The sequence below is a fragment of the Parus major genome, chromosome 6 (assembly GCF_001522545.3).
Source record: "Parus major isolate Abel chromosome 6, Parus_major1.1, whole genome shotgun sequence".
Taxonomy (NCBI): domain Eukaryota; kingdom Metazoa; phylum Chordata; class Aves; order Passeriformes; family Paridae; genus Parus; species Parus major.
In genome coordinates this window covers 5,081,702-5,104,466 of record NC_031775.1, presented here as the reverse complement: position 1 = coordinate 5,104,466, position 22,765 = coordinate 5,081,702, and the positions used below count along the sequence as shown (strand labels likewise).

Below are 22,765 nucleotides of genomic sequence, written 5' to 3'. Positions count from 1 at the left end.
AGGATCCCTTCCAACCCAGGACAGTAATGGCTTGTGAAGCACAGGGAATGTGTGAGCTTTCATTCACAAGGCACTTCTGATACCTCAGACCTTCTCTGAAGAAAGGAGGGGAGCTGCTGACCCAGTCTCAGTTTAGGTACCAACTGCTCCATGACAGAGGCAACTGATTTAACTAAAGGCAGACCAGGTAACTCTGTGAAGCCACAAACCTCACCCTAATCTCACTGAGTCTGATGCATGCAAATACCATTTTACATCAAAGCTACCTTGGTTTTGTTCTTACAGAAATAGCATCATAATCATCGCTTGAGGAAAAAAAGTCAGAAAGAGGTTGGTAGAAGTCTTCAGATATTAGTGATTAACCCTTTCTCATGGACTCCTTTCGGCAGCATTCAGAAAGTATATTTTCAGGGATTCAATTACATTGAAGTGGCTGGTGAAGGGAATTGTAATCACACAGAAGAAGTTGATTGTATGTGTTCCTCTGCATACAATACCCACAAGGCTTACAAAATCCATTCACAACAGTGGAAATACTCTGAACATATTTTTAAGAGGCTCTGTCAGCAGTCTAACAGCAAGACTCATTCCCATTTGTAAATCATGAGGAAAAAGCTGTTTTCTATCCAAGCTGTATGAACAGATTTTGTTTGGTCTACAGCTCATATTTAAGTTACAAGTAAATAAGTCATCCTGGCTGAATTAGCTGACAACCCCCATTCATGGTATTGAGAATAAATATTTGATTTGGACTGAATTAACTCATTGCAGGTTTGTGCATATATTTACATATACTACAGCTGCATGTTTAAAAACTCAGGATATGGAGGCTTTTTATCAAATTAGCCAAACATGTTTACCTGGGGGAGTGGGGAGAAAAAAACTAAAAGAATGCAAAAAGTGAGAAAAAGAACTGCAAGACAGCTTCTAGAATTAGTTTGAACATGATGATATGTTGACACTATTATTCAAAACCAGATTGGACGGGAGGATGGAACACAGTGAATCCTGACAAGTTGAAATGTAAATTAAGATGTTTTCTCTTTACACTTGCCTCCCAGAGAAACTGCTACAGAATAACAACTTGGGCTTTAAATGAAGTTCACACCTCATCTGCAGGCTTCAAGAATACAACAGCACCAAGACTACATTGTTATTACACAAAGAGGCGCCTGGGAGCTGGAAATCAATACACTAAATTATAACCAAGACATTATCATTTTACAGCATTTTGGGATGATTGTGCACCAATTGAAACCCGATGATTATTAATAAATGACTACTTGGCATCACATACTGCCTAAGCTGAACTGAACAGGGTATTTCCAAAACTGAAGCACTAAAGGGGAGAAAAAATGCCATACTATAAAACTGCAGCAAACATTTCCACAAGTCTCTGCAGCCACATCCCCCTCAATCCCTTAAGCTGTCAGGAACTGTTTCCCAAAGCTCCCAGAGGAGTGTGATTATTAAACTAAACACCATTAAACTAAACACCACAGAGCAGAATGCAAGCTGATCTCACTCTCGATACTCCCATTAAGGGATGGCAGAGAAACATTAACTATTCCATCCCCAGTAGCATTTAAATGTTTCTCTCATTCTGTCACACCAAAATAGTGGAAAATATAATCCTTTTCTCATTCTCCTTTCATGTTTCTATCCATGAAAAATAAAGTTAAGAAGGATTTATCTGTGCTACAAGTCCTATTAACTATTCACTCTGTCTTCTATAATATAATCTATTTATGCAACATTTTCTAAAACTGTATGGAGCAAACTTTTCCAGTGAGCAGCAGGTGAGTTAATGACTTGCTGGTTCTTGTTACATCAGCTTTAGAACAATTAGAGGTCTTGGCCGAATTTTTGCTGGAGTAAACCTTCCCCTGCATAAGATGCAAATGCACAGGATTTTTTTAAGAGAACCAAAGGATTATATTATTGTATGATCCTTCAGACAATCAAAAGATGGGGCACTTGCAGGTGTAACCTTGAGCAGTTTGGCATAAAATAGATCATTCACTGTATTGCAAGATTTGACACAGCTGACTAGAGTGTAGCTCAATGTACAGAGGTGATTTAAAATAAATCACCTCTGTACATTCCTATAAATTCCTATAAATATGAACATTAATCATTAAAAAACTCTTCTAAAATACTGAAGATAAAATACTAAACAGTCTGCTTTAAATGCAACATTAATATTTTTAAAACAACCAAGTACCTAGTAAGCAGTGCTTACAATCACAACATTTTAAAACTGAAATTCTGTTTATAAAGTATTTCTTTTGAGTTTCCAGTTACTTTCTTCATTAATAGACTTGCAGAAAAAAAACACTAACAGGAGAGCAGGCTTCCAGAACAGCCTTTTACAGCTAATTAGGATATAGAAAACCTCATTCTATACAAGTTCAGTTCTGCTAACATCACAAATGAATCACCATGTTCATATGCTTAATCCTCAAGATCTCAAGTTATTCACGTCCTCCTTGGCGTTTGCAGGATTAGAATCTAAGTATGTTGTTTCCTCCCTCTCCCGTCCTGTCAGTAAACGTGGGATCAGGGTTCAGAACATGCCTGATTCTGTTCTCCTAATCTCCAGTAATCTTCTCAGTGACACAGTATCTGTTGCTGAATATTGGGAGGCCACATCAAAGTGGAACAGTAAGCGGAAACATGAAGTTACATCCAAATTTATCAATGCAGGGTCCACATGCTGCCAAAAGGTAAAACAGTATCTACAGACATCTTCCAGTAGCACTAAATAATAAGGTAAACATTACCTTAAAGTCCATAACTTCTCTCACAAACTTTATTTACAAACGGTACAGGTTGTGCAGCCCAGATGTTGCCACTTTAGCTCCTGACAGAAAATTCCAGGTAATCCATGACTCTGAAAATTCAACTAACAGTGCTGTACATAAAGAAGGGTTTGTACAAACATACAGAGTTCTACAGCCTGAAAATTTAATGGGTGGATACAACCAGCAGAACCCTCTACAGCATTTCTAAGGGGTAGAGAATAGAAAAGACCATCCTCTTTCAAAGTCACTTGTGTCATCAGGCAGCACAGAGACAAGAAAAACAGCAAGACAGTACATTTTGGCCACATGCAATAGAAATCTGGGGCTGACACTCTACAAAGGGCATTCCCAGCTGGAAAAAAAAGTGTCTGTCTGTGAAGGTCTGACCAACTGCAGTGATTGAAGCAGCTATGAAAAGGTTATGAAAAAGTTCAACATGGTGAAAAAAATATGTGAGGACTGACTGAGACCTCTCAAATGTGAGTTATGAAAATATATGTCCAAAACCCACCTTCAGCTCAGGATTTGCCTAATACAGCTGTTCTGCTGTCTGTACTGCCACAAGGTCAGATCTAATTAAACAAACCAGAAAGACTATCACTGGCTTCAGTCCTTGCTGAAACTATGCTGAACTTTTACATACATAAATATATTACAAATGTATAATACATGATGAAAAAATCATGTATTAGATCACATTAAACTAAATATATATTAATTATATATGTATTTTTTAGAATTTCCAGGGTTAATTGATTCACTAACAGACATATTTAAGAAGAAAAACCTCAGCTTTAATTAAGGATATACAGAAGAGCCTCATCTTTCACGAATCTGTCTCTGCTCTCAAGAGGTTAGCTGTCCATTCAACATCACAGCTTTTAATAAAATAAATGTTTAATTGAGTGAGAGTGATATTTCCCAACATCTCTTCCTTGTTTGTTGCTTGTTAGGCAATTACATCAAACACTGCTTACACAGGCAGAGAATGCTCACGTTCAATTTTGTGAAACTGTGATCTTATTTTGAAGAATGTTCTTTAAAATTCAAAATAGGACAACAGTTGTTGACAGAGCCTAGCAGGCTGTTCAAGGAAATGTAGCATAGTAAAACTGTGCTGCTTTTTAAATATTTATATCTTTTTAATCCTTGCAGCACATAATCCTCTTTGCAGTGGGCGGGAACATGAATACTCGTGATTGTTATGTCCTTACTTTTCAAAATTCAGATTTGCAATTTATTTCTACCCTAAAATTTGAACACAAGTATTTCTTAAAATTTTGCTTTGATCAATTTACCTTCCGTAAGCAAAGCGCCTGTCTTTGTGGTGGTCCCCAAAAGTATCCCACAGCCTAAGGGAAACACTCACTTCATCCACAACATCTCTTGAGCGTTCAAGGACCTAGAACAGAACACACAGAACATTCTCTTTCCCTCCATCAAACAATTACTTTCCTAATTCACCCCATCAAAGAGTTCAAAAGATACTAGGTCAAGGGTCTATCTCAGGTAGTTTTTACCAAATGATGTATCTTATAAAGCAGGCAGAATATTTATCTCCCTAAAAATAGGTTTGAAAAGTTACTTTAGAACAAGAGGTATATCAGGCCACGGCTGCAGTAGAGGTCACTCATAAAATACTTGTGAGCTCATTGCTGCATCCTGGCAGGGTAAGGCTTGCCAATAAACAATAGCAGCACCTCACAGCATGTGCTGCACACTTTGCACACCTGCAGTCCTTACCTCCTGGCAGACACGGTACTGATCAATGGCCCAGACGGTTGGGACGTGCGTTGCCAGCAGCTGATACTGAGTCAAGGTTGTGTTGCAGGCTCTGGCACAGATCAGACGAGTCTTTCCCACTGCATTATCTCCAACCACCACACACTTGATAGTTTCAACGTTGGGTCTTTCGTAGTCCATGTCAATGTCCATTTACCAAAAACTGGAACAAGACAGTTAAACTTGTTTTCTACTTCTGTGTGAAAATAGTGCTGTTTAGAATCAGAGCCTTTTACTTCCACTTCTTGAGAGATGCCTGGAGACAACAAACTCTCAAGGAAAAGTGTGTAGTAAACTGTCCCAAAGTAAGCCAGCCAGTCCTTTAAATACTGCTCCATTATGCAAATACACAACTATTTGGACTGCAGTGGTTTTATGCTGTTCACATGCTATTTTCACTTTGGTTTCTGTAAACACAAGCCTGTTTGCAGAAGATAGATCTTGGTGAAACAGGGACAGCTAGCATAAACTTACCTCTTCCTAATACTTTTTATGCTAGGAGGAAAAAAAGTCTGGGCAGCAGTGGATTTAACCTGAAGGAGACCAGTATAAACCTGCCTTCTGCAATCCTGCCCATTCAGGATTTGATTTAGGGCTGTCCAGACAATATTGCTAACAGCAAGTCCAACAGATGGCTTTAGCACACAATAAAACTCCCTTGTAAGACGACTCCAGAGACTGTACACTACAAAACCACAATTCCCATTATATCCGCAAGTATCACGCACTCTTAATTGTCCAAGGAGAAGTTTGTACAGATCATGGACTAAAAGGAAACCAAAGAGCCACACAGGAACCTGCAAATATACTTATCTATATCTAGAAATTCTTTTTGATGTGAAATAGAAAGTGAACTTTTTTGAAGATACTGTCCTCATGGAAAGTTATTATGAAAAATATTTCCTTAAATATTCTATGGCAACATATTGAACAAATGCATGGATACAAAGGCAAGCTGGAAAAAAATGGGTATTTGAAAAACTGAAAACAACTCATGCATTTTTACTACAGTCTGTCATTTTCATATGTGGGATCATGGTTTGATATATCTGATATATCAGCCTAGCAGTCTGCTGAGCAAACTTGTCTCTGCCAGGGAATTGTAATCAAGGAGGGAGAAAAGGGAAAATACAATTCACAAACCTTTTCAGGAAGGCCTGCCTAATAATTGTTTCAGCAAGGAACCTACAGCAATTTAATTGAAACTGGTCATTATCTGTAGTGATGGTGTCCTCTTTTCTGAGAAGAAAGCACTACAGATAAATAAATCCAATTATTTAATTCCTGTATTAATATTCACATCTCATTCACACTAAAATATAGACTATATATTAACTGTTGGGCTGTTTAAAATAACAGATTCAAGCTATTTGGTATCCATTTGTCACTGTCAGAGGCACTATGTTCTGATCTAAGAAAAAATTATATTTAGTAACTACTAATCAAACACTGATTTTAACTTCATTCTTTTTCATTATTTAAACTGATACACATCAAGAAACAAAAGTCTTACCTAGAACTCAAGGTTACGCACTGAGATAAAATTTTGATTATGGACTGTGTGCTAATAACTGTAATGGCTAAGGCACATTTGTAATCTTTATTTATGTGTGAAGGGAGGAGTTAGGGATGACACAGACAAGGTGCAAGAGTGATTTTTGCCACCACTGTGTCACACTGATACTTCCACAAACACTGAATGCTTCTGGAAATGTTGCAGCACAGACTAGCACATGAGAATACATTTTGAAGTTACCCTAATGGAGACTGAAACGTGGGGCCAGACACTTTGCATCCTGGCACAAGTGCACAGTTGCACAAACAGAGCTTTGCAATCCAGTGATGCAGAGCAAAGAACACAGCTTTGGACACAGACACACACACACACACACACACACACACACACACAAAGGATCGACCACACGTGAACCCTCACAGCCTCGTGATACTGACCTGCTGCGTTGGCACAAGGGTTTGAACTGATAAGGACACAAAGCTATTAAGAAGCAGTCTTTATCCCTTCACCTGGCTTGTAACCTGCATCCTGAGAGGTTACTAGTTTTGAGGTAAAGCACTCCAGAGGTTTCCAGTTCCCTATCAGTGATCCAGCCTCAGCTGCCTAATGGATGTCAGCTCCCATGAGGCTGATACCTGGGATGGCCATAAGCTCTGTACCCTCTCTGTGACTCCAAACACAAGAAGAGAACCAAGTGCTAGCTCCTTGTTCCTCTTCAGCATCCATGGGAAGGATACAGTCATGATACAAATAAAAGTAGAAACGCAATATTTTTTTTCCCCCCCACTACTGAGAATGTGGCATGTTCATATACCACAGCCTCATAGCAGGGCCTCAAATGAGTAGCAAAACCCTGAGAGCTTTCAGCACGTGATCTTAAAAAGTTTCAAGTCTGAGAATAAACAGCAACCCCCTTGACATATTATGTGGTATTAAATTACTTCATATTTTATTCATGCATGGACTAGACATCACAGATGGAATGTGGAAATGTTTACAAGGCTAGAAAGCAAAATGATGGAGCATGGCTAGCCAGTGTGTCTGGTTGGTTTTAAACTACCAAGCAGAGATGCCAAATCAATTTTTCTTCCAACCCAATATTCCATTAAAATGCTGTTACACAGATTAGCTGTGGTATTATATAACAGTTTGATTTAAAAACTCCTCCAAAGTTCTTAAATGGTAGTTCTGCAAAAATGTGTTTCAATCAGTAATAAAATATGTATTAAGTAAAAAGTCTGGAATCTTAAAATATTTCCAAGACAATAACAAAGCCAGTTTAAAATTAACAGGCAAATCCAAATAAAAGTAACTAGATAAATCAGTGCAACTATCTGAGAATCCTAGAAAAGGAACACTTGGAAAAAAATTAAAAGTTACTGGGGTTTTAGTTTTCCAATATATTTAATAACTTAATTAAAGCAACATTATCACAGGACTGTAACACAGCATGCCTGAATGCCCTGCTGTAGATCAATGGCAATCTAATGAAGATATTTTTAGCATGACTCAATACTGCACAGGACCGAGATTAAAATAAACTGGCAATAAAAACAAAAGTACAGCTCTGTGGCTGTGTTAAGGAAAGTTCTTAAATACTCTTCAGTATCTATAATGTAACTATGTGTTAAAGATGCAGAAAACTTTAATATTGTTCACTAGTTTTCAGGAAGGGTTTAAAACAGAAATAGCTCCTGAAGAGACTGACAGATGGAAGCCTGGACAGATATTTAGACACCTCAAATAAAACCAGATGCTAACAACAAATTACAGTACAAACAATTAGCAAAACAAGTTGATTAAATGCTAACAAATGTAGCCAGATGCCTTCTGGCTACTGGAATGATTAAAGTCAGGAATACATTCAAGATCTAAAAAATACAGCCACAGTTTTTTTAAGCCTCTAGGTTAAGCTGGTGCTAAACCTATTATATAATCACACTGATTAAAAATGCTGAACATGTATTTACAAAACTAGAATTAAAAAAAAACAGCAATAAGACAATTAGATTGGAGCTCTGAAAGTCTGGTAATATCTGGGAACACCAACTGGAACTGAAACTGAACTGGTTAGACAAGAACAAAGCAGTGTATATAAAGATTTTTAAAAAGGCATAACATTCTAAGATTAACAAAATACTTGTTAAAACCAACCTATGACCAGCAAGAGTTTAGTTTACCAGCAAAACAAAGCAGGGTAAAACTTTGAGGAAAGTTACTGGAAGTGTGACCAGTCCCAGAAAGGGCACTGACAAAAAAGCCAGAGAAAGACAGAAAGGCCATCAAATGAGGGGCAGCAAGGAACCTACCAGGGAAAAGGTCTGATCAGAAATCACCATTTCCAAAAAAAAGAAGCACAAAATTCAGCTGCTTAATCCAGTTCTAAAGAAAGGTGAACAGATGGATGAAAAAGGAAAAAGATGCCTGTAAGAAACAGGATCTCAAAAATCTCTTAGGATGCTCTATTTTTACATTGTCACCTCTGATTGTTTGCTGATGAAAAGAAGACAGAGGCAGCCAAAAAAGCAGATGTGAGTAGGCTCAAGATCTAACATAAAGCCATTGAATTAATTCACTTGATTAGCAGTTAAGAAATATTCCAAATGAAGCTGATTTATTTTCAAAGAAATTTAAGGCTACTGTTTTGAACCACAGCTTGCAGACTCCTCAAATTGCTGTGCAGTGCTTGGTTTTTCATTTAGTTTTTCCTCATTGAAAAGGAATGAGTTGTTAATGAAGGAGTTGTTATTATTGTCACTATAAAACAGTTGTGGTTGCCATGGCATGCAAGTTGGTCAGCCTTAATAATGAAACACTCCCTTTCTAGAGAAATTTTTCAAATGATCTGTAGATGAAACATCACTTGATTATCTAGTCCACTGGTACAGAGATTAAACACAACAGGCTAACACAATTCCACTCTCTGTATTAGTGTAGGTGTATTAATACACAATAGATAAACAGATCATAACAATTAACTTGTTTTTAAAATGCAGTTTAATATGCATATGCAGTTTAATATGATTGTATTTTTCTCTGCTAGAAGCAAAGTGGATAAAGATACAAACCCAATAGCAAATTGCCTGTGGAGGATAGGAATACTCCCCTGTGGATCTCTAAATGCCCACTTTGAAATGTCCAGATGTTTAAAATCCTCATTTAGCATATACAAAACATAACCAAGATTTTTTTTCAAAGAACAGTAGCTAATTATCAACTCTTTTCTCTTCAGCACAAAAAAAAATCACAAATACCACAAAGAAATCACTAAGAGCGTCTACATTAATCAGTGTTTTTGGAGTGATCCTGAAGCCATTTACTTCTTAGCTCTGTACTTACAGGACCCCTCAAAGCAAGCATTTTACTTAGCTCTTGTGCTAAGAGCAAACTCTTCAGATTACTGTTCAGAATGGCACCACGTAAGAACATTGCCTGCTCAGTGGAGATTTTCTTCAAGCTATTCCATGGGAAAAAAATAAAATTAGTATTTTCAACATGTGTCAAGTAATCTGACCAAACATGCAAACCAGGAGCTCCTTCATACAAAGGAAGCACCAACCAAAATTAAAATGTCACAATTTTACTAAATAAATCTAATGGACAGAGACATTGAAGTCTAACATGACTTAACATGAATGGTGGGCATGGGAATTATCTGAAAAACTCAGGCCACCAGTAAGGCAATAAGATCATCAATAATTATCCCCAAAAAACACACATTCCTGAAACTATATGAAAGTGCATTTGTAGCTACTCCATATTTCAATCTATTGTGCAGATGTATTTTTTAGTATAGTTTTGGAGTGACTCCTTCAGAGAGCCATTAGGCAATAACATGTCAAAAAGAATATAAAAAAATTTACAAGACTACACAACACTCTTGCCTCCATCCCCAAGTTGCAAAATTACTGCTTGCAACCATGGAAACTGGAAAAGGAGATACAAAATGCCAAGTTCTTCAGGCACTGAAATCACTACCTTGCAGTGCAGAATCCCAAGGCACCAGCACGCTGGCAGGGACTAACAAGCACATGAGCCAGAATAAGCATGTGAAATGCTCATTCTCAATATATAACCTACCATACATTGTTTCTGAATTTTTAGTGGATTAACACAGATATGCCAGGGGACAAAGCAGAAGGAATTTAGTGTTCACTTGTGCAAGAGTGTAGAATTCACAGACAGCTCTGATTTGGGGAAAGGTTAAGGGCCAAAAGGGTGTTTTGTGGTTTGGTTAATTTAATCAATGAATTTAGGGTCCCACCAAGTATATTTGTGAAGTTAACCACAGCATGGGATCAAGCAACAGATAAACTACCAGCTTCTGAAAGACGATCACAAAACAATTTTTACAAGGTGCACATTAATATTAATACTTTAATAAATCATAGGAGGCCTGCTAGGGAGACTGGTTTCAAAAGGAAAACTATTCCTGGTCAGCATCAAAGAACTAGCTGGTGGCAAAGGGTAGTAAGACTCAAGGTGGGACAAGATCACTAGGTCATCAGGGGACAAAGGTGAGCATGATGCATAGCAGGCTGGATTCTTGTCCAGGGTGAAGGAACATTACTCTATTGCCATTATTTAAAGTTCCAGCAGTTTACATGGAAAGACTGAAGAGAATACCTCAGAAGGAAGAAACTCAAGATTAACTCTGGAATTTATCACTGACTTGCCCTGTCTGGTCCATCAGCAGAAGAAAACAACAGATACACCAGTGACTGGGGAAGGAGAAAAAAATCTTATATTCTAAAGCTGACTTTATTGCAAGTGCAAGACTCTGGCATCTGCCATGGGTAGAAAGAGAAGGGCAGCTGATGGAAATGTTTAACTGCACAAGGTGATAAATGAGATAACCCTGGTTGTTGCTGGCCACAAACAAGAGCGCAGGTCAACAAAAAACACCTTTATCTTCCACAAGGGCAGAACCTGGTTCTACCCCTTTCTTCTGTCCTGGGATAGCTTAGAGCCAGTATCAACAAAGAAATAAATTGCTCAGAATGCTGCTAAAATTTGATGCAGCTGGAGAAGTTAAAACACTGAGGCTGTCATCAAGAGAGACTCCACTAGGCTTGTCTGAACCAGCTTCTTTTGTGTCAGCTTTTGATCAATAAGCATCAGATTAATTTCTGGGTTTTCTTACTTTTTAAAGACAGAAGTTCTCAGAAGCTTCTATTCAGCTGCCCTAATCCCAACTCTTTTCCTAAAGTTTTAAAAGGAATGAAAAATTGAACATGGCTTCACATAGAAATGAAAGGAGCAGCCACTGATGATGATGTCAAGTTGATAGCAGAACTATCTCTGATATCTAAGAACTAACTTAGAGATGTCTCTGAGTTGGCTAGAAAACTTCTCAGTCAAATGATCACTACAACCCTCACAGAAATTGTAGAGACAGGGAATTCCTGGTTTGCTGCATCAGATACCTGTCACTCTGCTCTTTCTCTGCCTGCATGACTCCAGACTTATCTGTTTCTGTTAATTATTAGGATCCTTCATCAAGTCCAACCCACCTCTGTGATGACACAAAAGCTTTTGATGAATAAGAATAAGCATTTCCTCAGATGCCCAAAAATACTAATAAATATACTAATAAATACTCAGAGATACTAACAAAACACAACACATAGCACTTAATGTATAGACCAGACTGCCCTCTGCTGAGGGCAGACAGCTCAATAGCTGAAAATGAAAACATTCAATTTTAGGCACAATAGCAGATTCTTCTGACCTTCCTCAAAGAAAATGCAGCTCATAAGAATGTGTTTTTGTGTTATACACACTCAGTCTATCAGACCAAAGAGACTCAAATGTAGAGTTCAGCATTAGACTTGAGCTATGTCAATTATCTGACAAGTTCTAGAAGACCTGAAGGGCAGAAATCAACAAGCTGATTACACTGAGCAGCTTACATATTATTTTGACCTGTGACATACCTTGGGATATCCTTTGTGATGAGATCATTGCCCTAGAAATTAATCCACATGGCAGGTGAAGGACATTTAACCATTTCAGTAACCTCATGTGTGGGAATCTGGGATGAGTGCTTGTTAAATGGTGGCAGAGCCTGCGGCACTGCCACTCCTCCCTTCACCAATTTTTCAGAGTCTACCCCAAGAACAAGCCACTACACAAGGCAGTCCCTTGTGCCTCCTTTTGCTTCTTCTTTCTTGGCATACAAAGAGATGCGGAAAACAGTGCCCACAGTGAACCCATCCCTGGAAAGGGGGAAAACATCCCTATAGCTGATACATGACTGATTTAAGGCTGGCACTTCAGCTTTGCCTATACATTTTGCGAGGATTCCAGATATACCTGGCTATAACTGACTATTCATTCCACTCGCCAGAGATAATCATAGGAGAGACATAAGGGACTAGGCAGTGACCAAGATCTGGCATTACCGTGGGTCGTAATCTGTCACATCATCACAAACCGAAATTAACGCTGGCTGACATGAATAGAAGTGGCTGAGAATCAAGTGCCCAAAGAATGGACAATACCCATTGATGGTGATAACCATCACCAAACAGCTGGCATTTTTTAAAGCAGTCACCCATAAAATGCACACAAACTCCTCAGATCAGTCCTCCTTCTGCAACAGAAAATTATGTTGCAGGAGCTGAATAAGGGTGCACCACTAATAGCATGTTAATTCAGCTCAAGAACACATTTTTGAAGCAAATATTCCATGGTTTGGTTCATATCAGGTGCAGCCAGAGTGCATAAACTGAATTCTGAAGGTAAAGGTATGCCACCCACCAGTGATAAGCATTCAGTCCATGGGAACAGATTAAAGGCAGTCCGAAGTAACACCCTTTGTCCCTGAGCTGTGTGCAGTGTGCACACTGGGTCTTCAGCACCAATTTTTTCATTCCAAGGTCCCCTGGTACTGCATCACATGATCCATCAGTATAGACAGAACACCAGGTGCTCTGATTCCTGCTTTCAACATAACTGGGGCAAAGCTGCAGCTGAATCCTTAGTGACTGCCATGCCCAAGAGTATCTGGGATAATATATACAACTCAGAGCTCAAAGGAAGAAGGGTTCCTGGAAAAGTCTGACACAACACTACTAGGTTTCATGGTACACCTGATTTTACTCTTTTGTAATTAAGATGCTTGTGCAGTATTAAACTACTGATATTGTAGCTGAGGTTGTTAATGATTGTACCCACATATAGAAAACAGGTGTTGACACTGTATGCTGTTCCTAAGTAATGTTCCCAACAATACTGAAAGAATAACAATAACCACCAAACAGGCATTCTCACAACTTTTGTGCATTTATGCAGGGAAACTATTTATCGAGCTTCACTAGAACTACAAAGAGTATTCCAGAGACTGGTGACCTTTTAGCACAGAGAGCTGTTGAATTCACTTTCTGTACTTGTTCTTGTTACAAAAGATAGAATCAGGCTCTTGCTTGAACTTTATGTGACATTTCTTACGCATTCTCTTCTTTGTTAATCAATGATCTTAGAAAGACATTGTCTGTGATTTTATTCATTCCCAGACACTAGGAAACTACCCAAGTAGAGTGAGACCTCATAATGACAGCAGGAAAAACCCACGCAAGGACCTAAACACTGATAAGGAAAACCAAACATTTCAGGATGGCAGACTTCAGGTAAATGCTAATTTCAGATCATGGGTCTAGTTCTGCACTTATGTCTCAAATGCAAATCCAGCATCATTAACGAAATAGTGCAGGAGGCACATAGATGCAGGGTTTACTTGTAGTATCTAGTGCCACACAGAGACTCATTTGCAAAGAAAAAAAAAGTTTAAAAATAAGAAAGAAATTGCTATCTTGTGTCTTATGTCAGACAGAAAGGAGAGGAAAACAGAAAAGCAGAATAGAAATGGATGGGAGGCAAAGGGAATGCATATTTTTATTTCATGACCTGTCTGTAATGCCAAAGAGCCCCAGCTATGACCACACACACTGCAGGTGCACCAATTATAGCTCATGCACCACTCACTCAATCAGCAGAAAGTTTTGAGCTCCTTTATGGAAACCCAATCAGTGATTCAAGGATACAATCACTCGGTCTCTGAGCTGCTCTGCAAGTCTGCTGTATGCAGCAAGGACACCTGAGCTTTCCCTCCTTCCCAAGCACATACTTTGCTCTACAATGTTTGTATACTTTTCTGGCAGGATGGAATGGAGCAACAGAGGAGTATGTCAAACACCTGTTGCTCCTTTGCTTCTCCTTCTTCAAGACTTCTCTGTCCTTTTGTCCCCTTCAGCACAGGGTAACATCTGGATACAGGACTTAAGCATTTTTCCAGCAAATAAAATGTATTAACAAAGAAACAAACATCAGGATTTACCGGTCAAGTGATCAGCTCTTCCTCTCAGCCTAATGCTTTACAGTATTTATGAAGCTTGGAGTTTTAAAAGGGCAGGAGTTTTAGAAACCTTCCCAGAGCTAAAATTTATGTTTATTTCTTCTGGGATAAAAATACTTCTGTGTATCTGAGCCTGTCCCAGATTATGTATACTTAAGACATAATCTTAAGTATTATGTCACTTAGATAAAGAACCCTAGTACAAGTACTGAATTCACTTTTTTTTCATTCTCTTAATAGTGTGCAGATACATTGTCTATCTGAGAGATAGAATCAGGTGTGCAAATGCAACATGCACGGAAAGAAAAGCATAACCTAATGGAAGAGAACCTCAGAAAAATACTGAAAAGAAATGAAGCCATTCTGTTTCCATGAAGTGTGATTCCTGATCCTGAAATATACCCTGTACTGAACTATTACTACTTACACTGAGCAGTCATGACAATTCTTCAGTGTAATCCTAACAGCAGATTTCTCCCCTCATGCATTATTTTTGCTTAGAAAGACCAGCAGCTAAAGGACTCCACTTAAGCACACTGGAAAAGCTAATTTACACCTCAGCTTCTATTACAGCTCAAGCTATTATAGCTGAAGTTGAACATTTGGCTTCAAGTCAGCTGTGTGTCCTGAAATAGTACACAAACTGAGGATGAACAAAGTCATTGAGACTATTCTGGCATCACTTCCTTGCTCTTGCTGTGACCATATGCAGAATCTCAAGGGCTTTTTTTTTTATTATTATCATTTTTTAAACAAGTATATTGTTGCCTTCAGAGTAGTGTCTTGACCAATAGACGGCAAGTCCACCTAGTTTGCCTTGGTATGTCCAGTGAGCGATTTCTCTTTGCTCTAGATGTCAGATGCCACAATACCCACACTAAAGGTTGACTAAACAAATTAAAAGTCTACTACTGTTTGTCTCTACAGCCCCTTTCTATGACCCACAAATAGGTCCCGACATAGACACCTGGTAATCTGTGCCACAAGACCCCCCAACAGCCTCCTGCTGCTGTCACAGGAACTCAGAGCAGACTCCACAGACGCAGCAGGCGGAAAGAAAGAGGAGGGGAAAAAAGAGGGAAAAAAGATATCCTTCGGGTTTTTACTAAATGACACTAAGAGGTACCAAGCGCCAAGAGGTTTGTGCTTCCCGTATACATCATACCCCTATATTTTTGCCATGCACCTCGTCGCCTCGCTGGAAAAGGAAGCCAGACAGATCTGCTTCATCGAGGACTCAGCCCTCTCTGTCCTCGGAGGAGGGGAGGATGTCACGACGAGGCGGGAGAGCACCTGCGAGCAAACGGGACGCCCGGGGCACCGTCATCCGCCCACCCCGGCCCCGCACATCGGCAGCTCGGAGCACGATCGCGCACGGGCGACGCGGGACCTACCCGGGAGGGCAGGATGCCTGGCGGCCGGGGTGCGTGCAGCGGGGCTGGCCCCGGCCCCGCGGCACCGGAGGGGGTGGCGGCCGCCGCCGCGCCCCCTTCCCGCTGCTCCTCAGGGCGGCGGGGCAGCGCCCGGAGCCGGCGCGGCTCGGCAGGGAGGCAGCATCGCCGCCGGCACCGCTCCGCCCGGCCCGCCCCGCGGCGCTGACTCGGGCGGCGGCGGGGCCGGCGGCAGCCGTGACGTGCCAGCCCTGCGGTCTATTTTTAGAGCGGCGATTGGATTTCATTCATGAAACCGCGGCCGCGCGTAAAGGGGCGGAGAACGGAGCCGCCCCCGCATCCCGCCCGGCGGAGCGACCCACGGCCCGCAGCGGGGCTGGCCGGGACGCATCCCACCCCTGCCCCACGGCCCGCAGCGCAGGCTTTCTGCCATGGCCTCGCATGGTAAAAGCTCTGACACGAAACCACCTGGAAACGTACCAACACCCCCCCATACGCAGTCTTTATACGTGTACACTGTAAATACCGTTAATACAATACACAGTGCAAAGGTCCTGAAAGCCTCCCTGGATGACGCCTTAAGTTGGGCATGCGATTTCTTACTGCAGATGCTGCTGGTATCTTTTGAAATCACTTCTCTCTGTTCTCACTAATGTTTGAAGTCTTCAGGTAAACCACACATCACAATTAAACTACAATCTCCCTTTCTCTTAAAGTGACAATCTAGGCTTGGTGTTTTCAAACCAGTGAAAGCAGCTCAAGGCCCTGTGTTCTACAATCCAAACCTGGCTCCCTGCTAAAACGAAGAGTCTCTGGCTCTTCGTTTACCACTTGACATCAACAAAACTGTCACTAGCCAGTAAGGGACATGGGCACAATCACTGCAGCTAAGGACAGTTTTTGACATAGCTGTGACTATTTAAAAAGTAGTCACTATTAAAAAAATAATCTCTTACAGCAACCTGGACTCACACATGGCACAGTCTCATAGCATTTTGTTGGAAAACATCATGAAGTTGCTTAAACTCCTACTTACAGGATAGTTATCTGTACCAATAACAGCTTAAGAGTATCCAAATGCATTTGGTTCTAGTCAATTACTTACATTTTTCAAATACCCAGAAGCCAAACTTATGTTAACCAGGTCGAGAACACAACAATTTTCAGCTGAGTAAATCTATGTCAGGACAAATTACAGTTTGCAACTTCATATCAAAGCAGGCTATTAGGGGCACAATAACAATGTGCATCATGGTAAATATTAGGTGTTATTCTCCTAACTTCGCACAGTTTTGATGGACAAGACAAATGCATCAGAAACTAAAACAACTCTCACTCAAACATCTACTTACAAGAAAAGAAATATCAAGTTGATAATGCAGGCAACAAAAATTAAAAAACAAGTCAACAGATTTAAAATGTACACTGTAACTACCTTCTGTTTTTTAAGTTTCAAGTTCTATGGGAACTTTTATTCTCCACAAATGAGGGCTAAATTTTTCATTCTGTGCAAGAACAGCAACCCCATGTATTCGCTTGTTTCTCAGACAGACACACGGTTTTTAGGAAAACAAAAAACCCTCATGTTCACCCCACTCAATTCAGGAGGCTGAGCAAAGCAGCGTTGTTAAAAAGGTATTCCTTTTACTGAACTGTTTCAGTACAGCAATTTTTAATTCCTTATTGTTACCTGTTTCCTACAGTCTAAATGATCACTTTCTGAAGACAAATCAGAGCTAGAAGCCATGTCTCTATTAAAAATTCCTAGACTATCACTGCTGCAGTGTTAATGTGAGAACAGGTACATTAGCATCACATGAGAAAACTGATACAAAACAACCAGACTTGCCATGATAGTGACACAAGAAGTGTTGGACTGCAATTCAAAAAACATCCCAAACCAAGCCAATAAAAAACCCACAAACCTTTAGATCTGATTCCCAGCTCTTTGCAGAGCTTTTCTACAGAAAAAAAAGGGGAAAGGACAGGAAGAAAGTGTTGTTTTTAGTGCACAACAGTAAATTTAGCAGAATACAGCAATGACAAAGATTAGTCAGGTGGTTAAAATGGGGAAAAGAGAAAGAGGGCATTGCTTCTGATGGGAATCAAGAAAAGGTCTCAAGTTTCTCTCTTTTCTCCTGTTTCAGCAGAGTGATAAAAGCTTCCGCTGCTTTCTGTGGAAATAGGTACATGCTACTATATTAATTTCTATTTTAATGACCATCTACAGCAATTTTTACCATTCAGTGCTTTTCCACCACAGATGTAAAACTTCTTAAATAACTTGGATTGCAGCTTTTCCAGCAAAGTATAAAATAAAACCCCAGTACAACCAGAAGTTCTCTGTTCTCTGATACATAATCCTGTATGGAATCATATTTACATTTTCCCAAACTTTTTAAACAAACAGTTGGGTTTTGACTGTAAACTTGAGTGGCACATTGAGGAGTGGTTGGAATGCATCCCTAATAGGGCGTAGAGCAACTGACAGTTTCTAGGCTTTGGTACAAGAAAGCACGGTAATAAAACAAAAGTATTCCCACTGACTTTGCATAAACATTAAAAATACACAAATGGCAAAGTTTTACTCATTTGGATGTTTAAGTATTCCAGGTAGCCAGCTTGGATTTTTTATTTTAATTTGTTTATTTTCAGGAAGGAATAACAGCTAGAGGGAAAGGGAGAAGGGAATAAGCTCTGTCTTTGCAAGCAATCCTAAAGGACATGGCATTGGACCATGGTAGATTTTAACTACAGTCTGCTTTTGCCAAGTCGATACAGCTTTCCAAAACATGTTTATGGGCTGCCGAGCGAGCTCCATCACTGCAGCTCAGTTATGTGCTTTAAACACTATCTTAAAACTGAGAGAACCACTGGGTAAAAAAGGACTCAAATAGTAATTTAAAAATGCATTCCCTCCCATGGAGAATTCTTAGAATTATCTTAGTTTTGCTAAATTACAAAATGCATTTGAAAGCATAAATGTAAATTCCCCATATGTTCCAATGTATTATTTTTTACTCTGGGACTAGACTAACCTTTTGGTCTTGAGACTACATTTCTCGTATGATTAAAAAATATCAGGAGAGAGCATCAGTTGTGCATAGACTGTAACTGAGTTTGCAAATAACCTTTCTACTCCTGGATCTTGAGAGTCAGTTTAATTCCAGAGGCTGCTCCAACATGCTGTGTTGGCAGAACTCCTTAAGGAACTTTCTATGAGCTTGGAAACACTGAAGCTCAGTGCCCTCAGGCCCTTCCATCCTCTGCACTTCTGAGAAAGGCTCAGGAGGAGACAGGTTGAAAAAATACTAGTCAAAGATAACAGGAAGTGCAGGAAGAAGGGACTACAAGCACTTGATTTAGCTTCTTTGACAAACTCTGGAAAGGGAGCCCATGCTTCTCACCATCCCATCATAACCTAAGTCTGCTGCATCTGCAGAGGATTGATAGTCTTTAGTTTTAGTTGATAGTCTAAGCATGGTAACTCTGGGGTTTAGATTTTACATTTCTGTTTATTAGCATTCTGTGAGAGTCTACATCTCAGCCCCAAGGGCTATATACTGTGGAAGTATTAGATGTCTAGGTATGGTCTGCTTAAAAATAAAATAAAATTAAAATGTAGTGACTTGGCTCTTTGCTCCCTCTGAGAACCCACTCAAGCTTTTAATTCAGGACAACTGAGATTATTTCCCTTCTGATTTAGGTAGTAACACAAGTGCAGTTTCCTATGACAAGCTACACCAACTGTTGCTGCTGGTGTTGACCCAGCAGCAACAGTTACAGAACTAAGCTTGTTCACTAAAAGAGGGCATGTCTGACATTGCAGAGACTGCCTGGGACTGTCCAAACCTAAAGCCAAATAGTATAGGACATCCTAGAGTTTCTCCTTCTCCCTTATCCTTGAATGCAGGGGCCTTTTATATTAGAAGACTTCAGAAGCGTGTTTAGATTAAAAAAAATGTTAGTGGAAATAATTTAAATGCACAAGGAATAAAGCAAAACAAAATATGGCAATCTCACAGGGACACAAGGTGCTCTCCACAGTCCATGAAATTTGCTTTCAACAATACAAAGAGAACATGAGTGAATGCTGTAGAACGAAAACAAGGAAATGTGGTACTTCAGTTAAGGACTTCACCATCCACCCATTGTATGTGGTATATGTAGCCCCAGCCAACTGTCAGCATGTGAAGTATCAGAATTACCCAGCTCCTGTCACTGAAGTCTACTTTTACCCCACAATTAGGCTTAGAGACTTTAATGATGTGGGTAGATCAAAATGTAAACTTTTGTAATGGATTAGGATATATTTCATTAGATTTTATCCATAAAAAATTCATAATGAGAACAAATGCCTTGAGTAAAACTATGTAGCACTATATTCTATAAACACTGAAATAAAATTAAACTCATTTCCTGTCAATACAATTTTTGTATTAAAAGGTTTGCATTCAGGGCTGCAATATACCCTTGCCAAATGCTCATGCATTCCTAATTAACTTTCTTTTCAAAACTATTATACATTCTATCCAGTGTGTTCTTCTCTTTGGTTAGCATTTGACGCAAGATGTCTCTATTTAGTGACATCAACATCTACTCTCAGCCAGCAATGCAAATTGATTAGGCCAGTAGCATCCCTTTTCCTGCATCTCGGAGATGGAGACATGTAATATACACAATACCTTCACTGTGCTCATTAGACACCAATGTAGACAACTATGTATTTATTAAGGTTTTTTTCTGTTCTTCATTGAATGCTGAATATAATGCAAGACCATCATCGCCTAAGAAGCCTGCAGTGCACCAGATTTTATTAGAGCATTCTGTGAATGATATTTAGCACCAGTGGTTTGCCTTATGAATTATATTTCCCCATTCTATTTCACTAGAAAATGGATATAGAAGGCTTAATATAGGCATACATTTTGAACAACTGAGTAAACAGGAAAGAAACCATCTACAGAAGGGAAATGCCAATACTTATCATTTGGAATAAAAAGTAAATCTAATTTTTTCAGAGGGTTATATTTTGACAATGCTTTAGTTTTCAGTCTAATTATGTGTAGGATATTGGTTTTTGCATTTCCCTGCTTCCATATTTAATCTTGCTAATTACAAGACCCTGATTTTCTCTACCTCACTCCAAAACAGAATATTAATTTAGGTGGGAAGAGCCCTCCAGAGGTCATCTAGTCCAACCTCCTCCTCAGTACACAGCTGACTTCAAAGCTTGATCTGGTTATGGACAGTCAGTCTACAATCTCCAATCCACGTGTTCCATTGCTTAGCCACTCACTATGAAAAGGGCTTTTTTTACAACCAGTGAGAAAATATTATCTTTACACCTGCCTTGCTGCTACTTGTGACTGCTGCCTTTCGTCCTTTCGTTGCATAACTGTGAGAAGATCTGGTTTCCCCACAACCCCTTCTTAACACCTGAGATACTAATTAGATGCCCTCTTAACTTTCTCTTCTCCAGGCCAGATACTCAGCTCCCTTAGTGTCTCTGTGTATATCTTATGCTTCAGTTTTCCCACAGTATTAGCGGGCCTTGGTTGCACTGTCTTTAGTCAATCTCTCTTCAGAACTGTGAAGCCTAAAACTGAGCAGAGTTTCTCAGAAGCCACTTCACAAGTGCTGAGCAGAGGGGAATAACCCTTGTCCTCGTCCTCCTCGTTGCACTCAGCCTCAGGCAGCCCTGGATGTGGCTGTCCCTTGCTGCTGGAAGGGCACTCAGCAGTACCAGGTATGTCCCAGCTTGTTTACTTGCACTGTCACAGTCTCTCTGATGACCCCTTAAGCTGCCTCCCTTCTCTTTCTGCAGACTGTGGGGTGTGATCTCAAAAAGGAGTGGATTCACTTGAACAATCCTAGTTTGAAAAGTCAGGTTTACCAGGATACAATTAAGCAAAACAAAATTTTGGTTTAATATGAAGAACAGCAAGAGAAACAGCTGAGCAGTTATATAAGTCACCCAAGGGAAGAAGTGGCAGAGTTATGGCTCACTGCATTCCTAACCCAGAGAGGACAAGGCTGTTTTAAGAATTGGTTCTACAGCAGAGTTTTGTATCATATGTGTAATCTTTTCTAATGGGAGAAATTTTGCAACAGCTTGTATTTGCTATATACCACACTTCTAGCTACTCAGGACTACAACATGGATACAAAAGATTTAATCAGCTTATAAAAACAGTTCCAAACAAAAACTAAATAGAAAAACCTGACTAGTAGGAGAATATCTTCTTGACTGTCATTTTGCTGTTTGGCATGGGAATGAGTCTGGTAGTAATAGTGCTGGCATCTGCATAACTGTTCAGAGCTTCTTAAAATGTTTCTGCCGTCTAATCAGATGTTAATGGAATGGAAAGAACTCCTTTGTGGAATGAAATAAGAGTCATAGCAAACAGTCAGCTGGGGGAGATTTTCTGTCTGTCTGACCTGGTGGCTAGCTATCAGTCTCCATCTCTCCTCTATGTAGATCAGTCAAAATTCACTTGTCTCTGAGTACTGAGTTTCCAAAAGACTTGAGACATACTACAACTACAGGAGGTTTTCAGTGACACAGTCTTTGCTTCTCACTCTTCATCTAAGATACTGAGCTTTAAAAACGATACATAAATGGATCAATCCTTTTTCTTTCAAGCATTATAAATGTGCTCTCTGCCTTTTGAGGATTGCATAAACCTATTAAAAGCCTAGTAGATTTATACACAGGAGGATACAAAGTATAGACCAAATTTTAGAAGCTAAAATATTGGTAAAAGATTTCAGAAATTCGACAGGAGCAATACACAGAGATCTCTGCAACAATGTGCCACCCCTGCTCAGAGCTGCTTTTATTGGTGGTAAAAAGAGATCAGGAGGACAAGTCTTGAATACAGATCATTAGTTACAGGAACTGGAAAACATCAGG

The 22,765-nt window shown here is 39.7% G+C and overlaps 1 protein-coding gene across 6 annotated transcripts in view; it reads right to left on the bottom strand.

Moving 5' to 3' along the window:
* The window catches only part of RHOBTB1 (Rho related BTB domain containing 1), a 51,255-nt gene that overhangs the window by 18,029 nt on the left and 10,461 nt on the right, over positions 1–22,765 (bottom strand). For 2 of the 6 annotated variants that reach the window (XM_015632595.3, XM_015632596.3), the window contains exons 3-4: positions 4,548–4,749; positions 4,103–4,206 (exon numbers count right to left, since the gene is read on the bottom strand). The exons of 1 other annotated variant lie outside the window; for it this stretch is intronic. In XM_015632595.3, the coding sequence (XP_015488081.1) occupies positions 4,103–4,206; positions 4,548–4,739 (296 nt within the window). In that variant the 5' untranslated portion in view covers positions 4,740–4,749. Of the gene's footprint in view, positions 1–3,315; positions 3,377–4,102; positions 4,207–4,547; positions 4,750–15,852; positions 15,871–22,765 lie in introns of those variants that run through there. 3 more of the 6 variants (XM_033515806.1, XM_015632597.1, XM_015632599.3) reach the window with 3 other exon arrangements.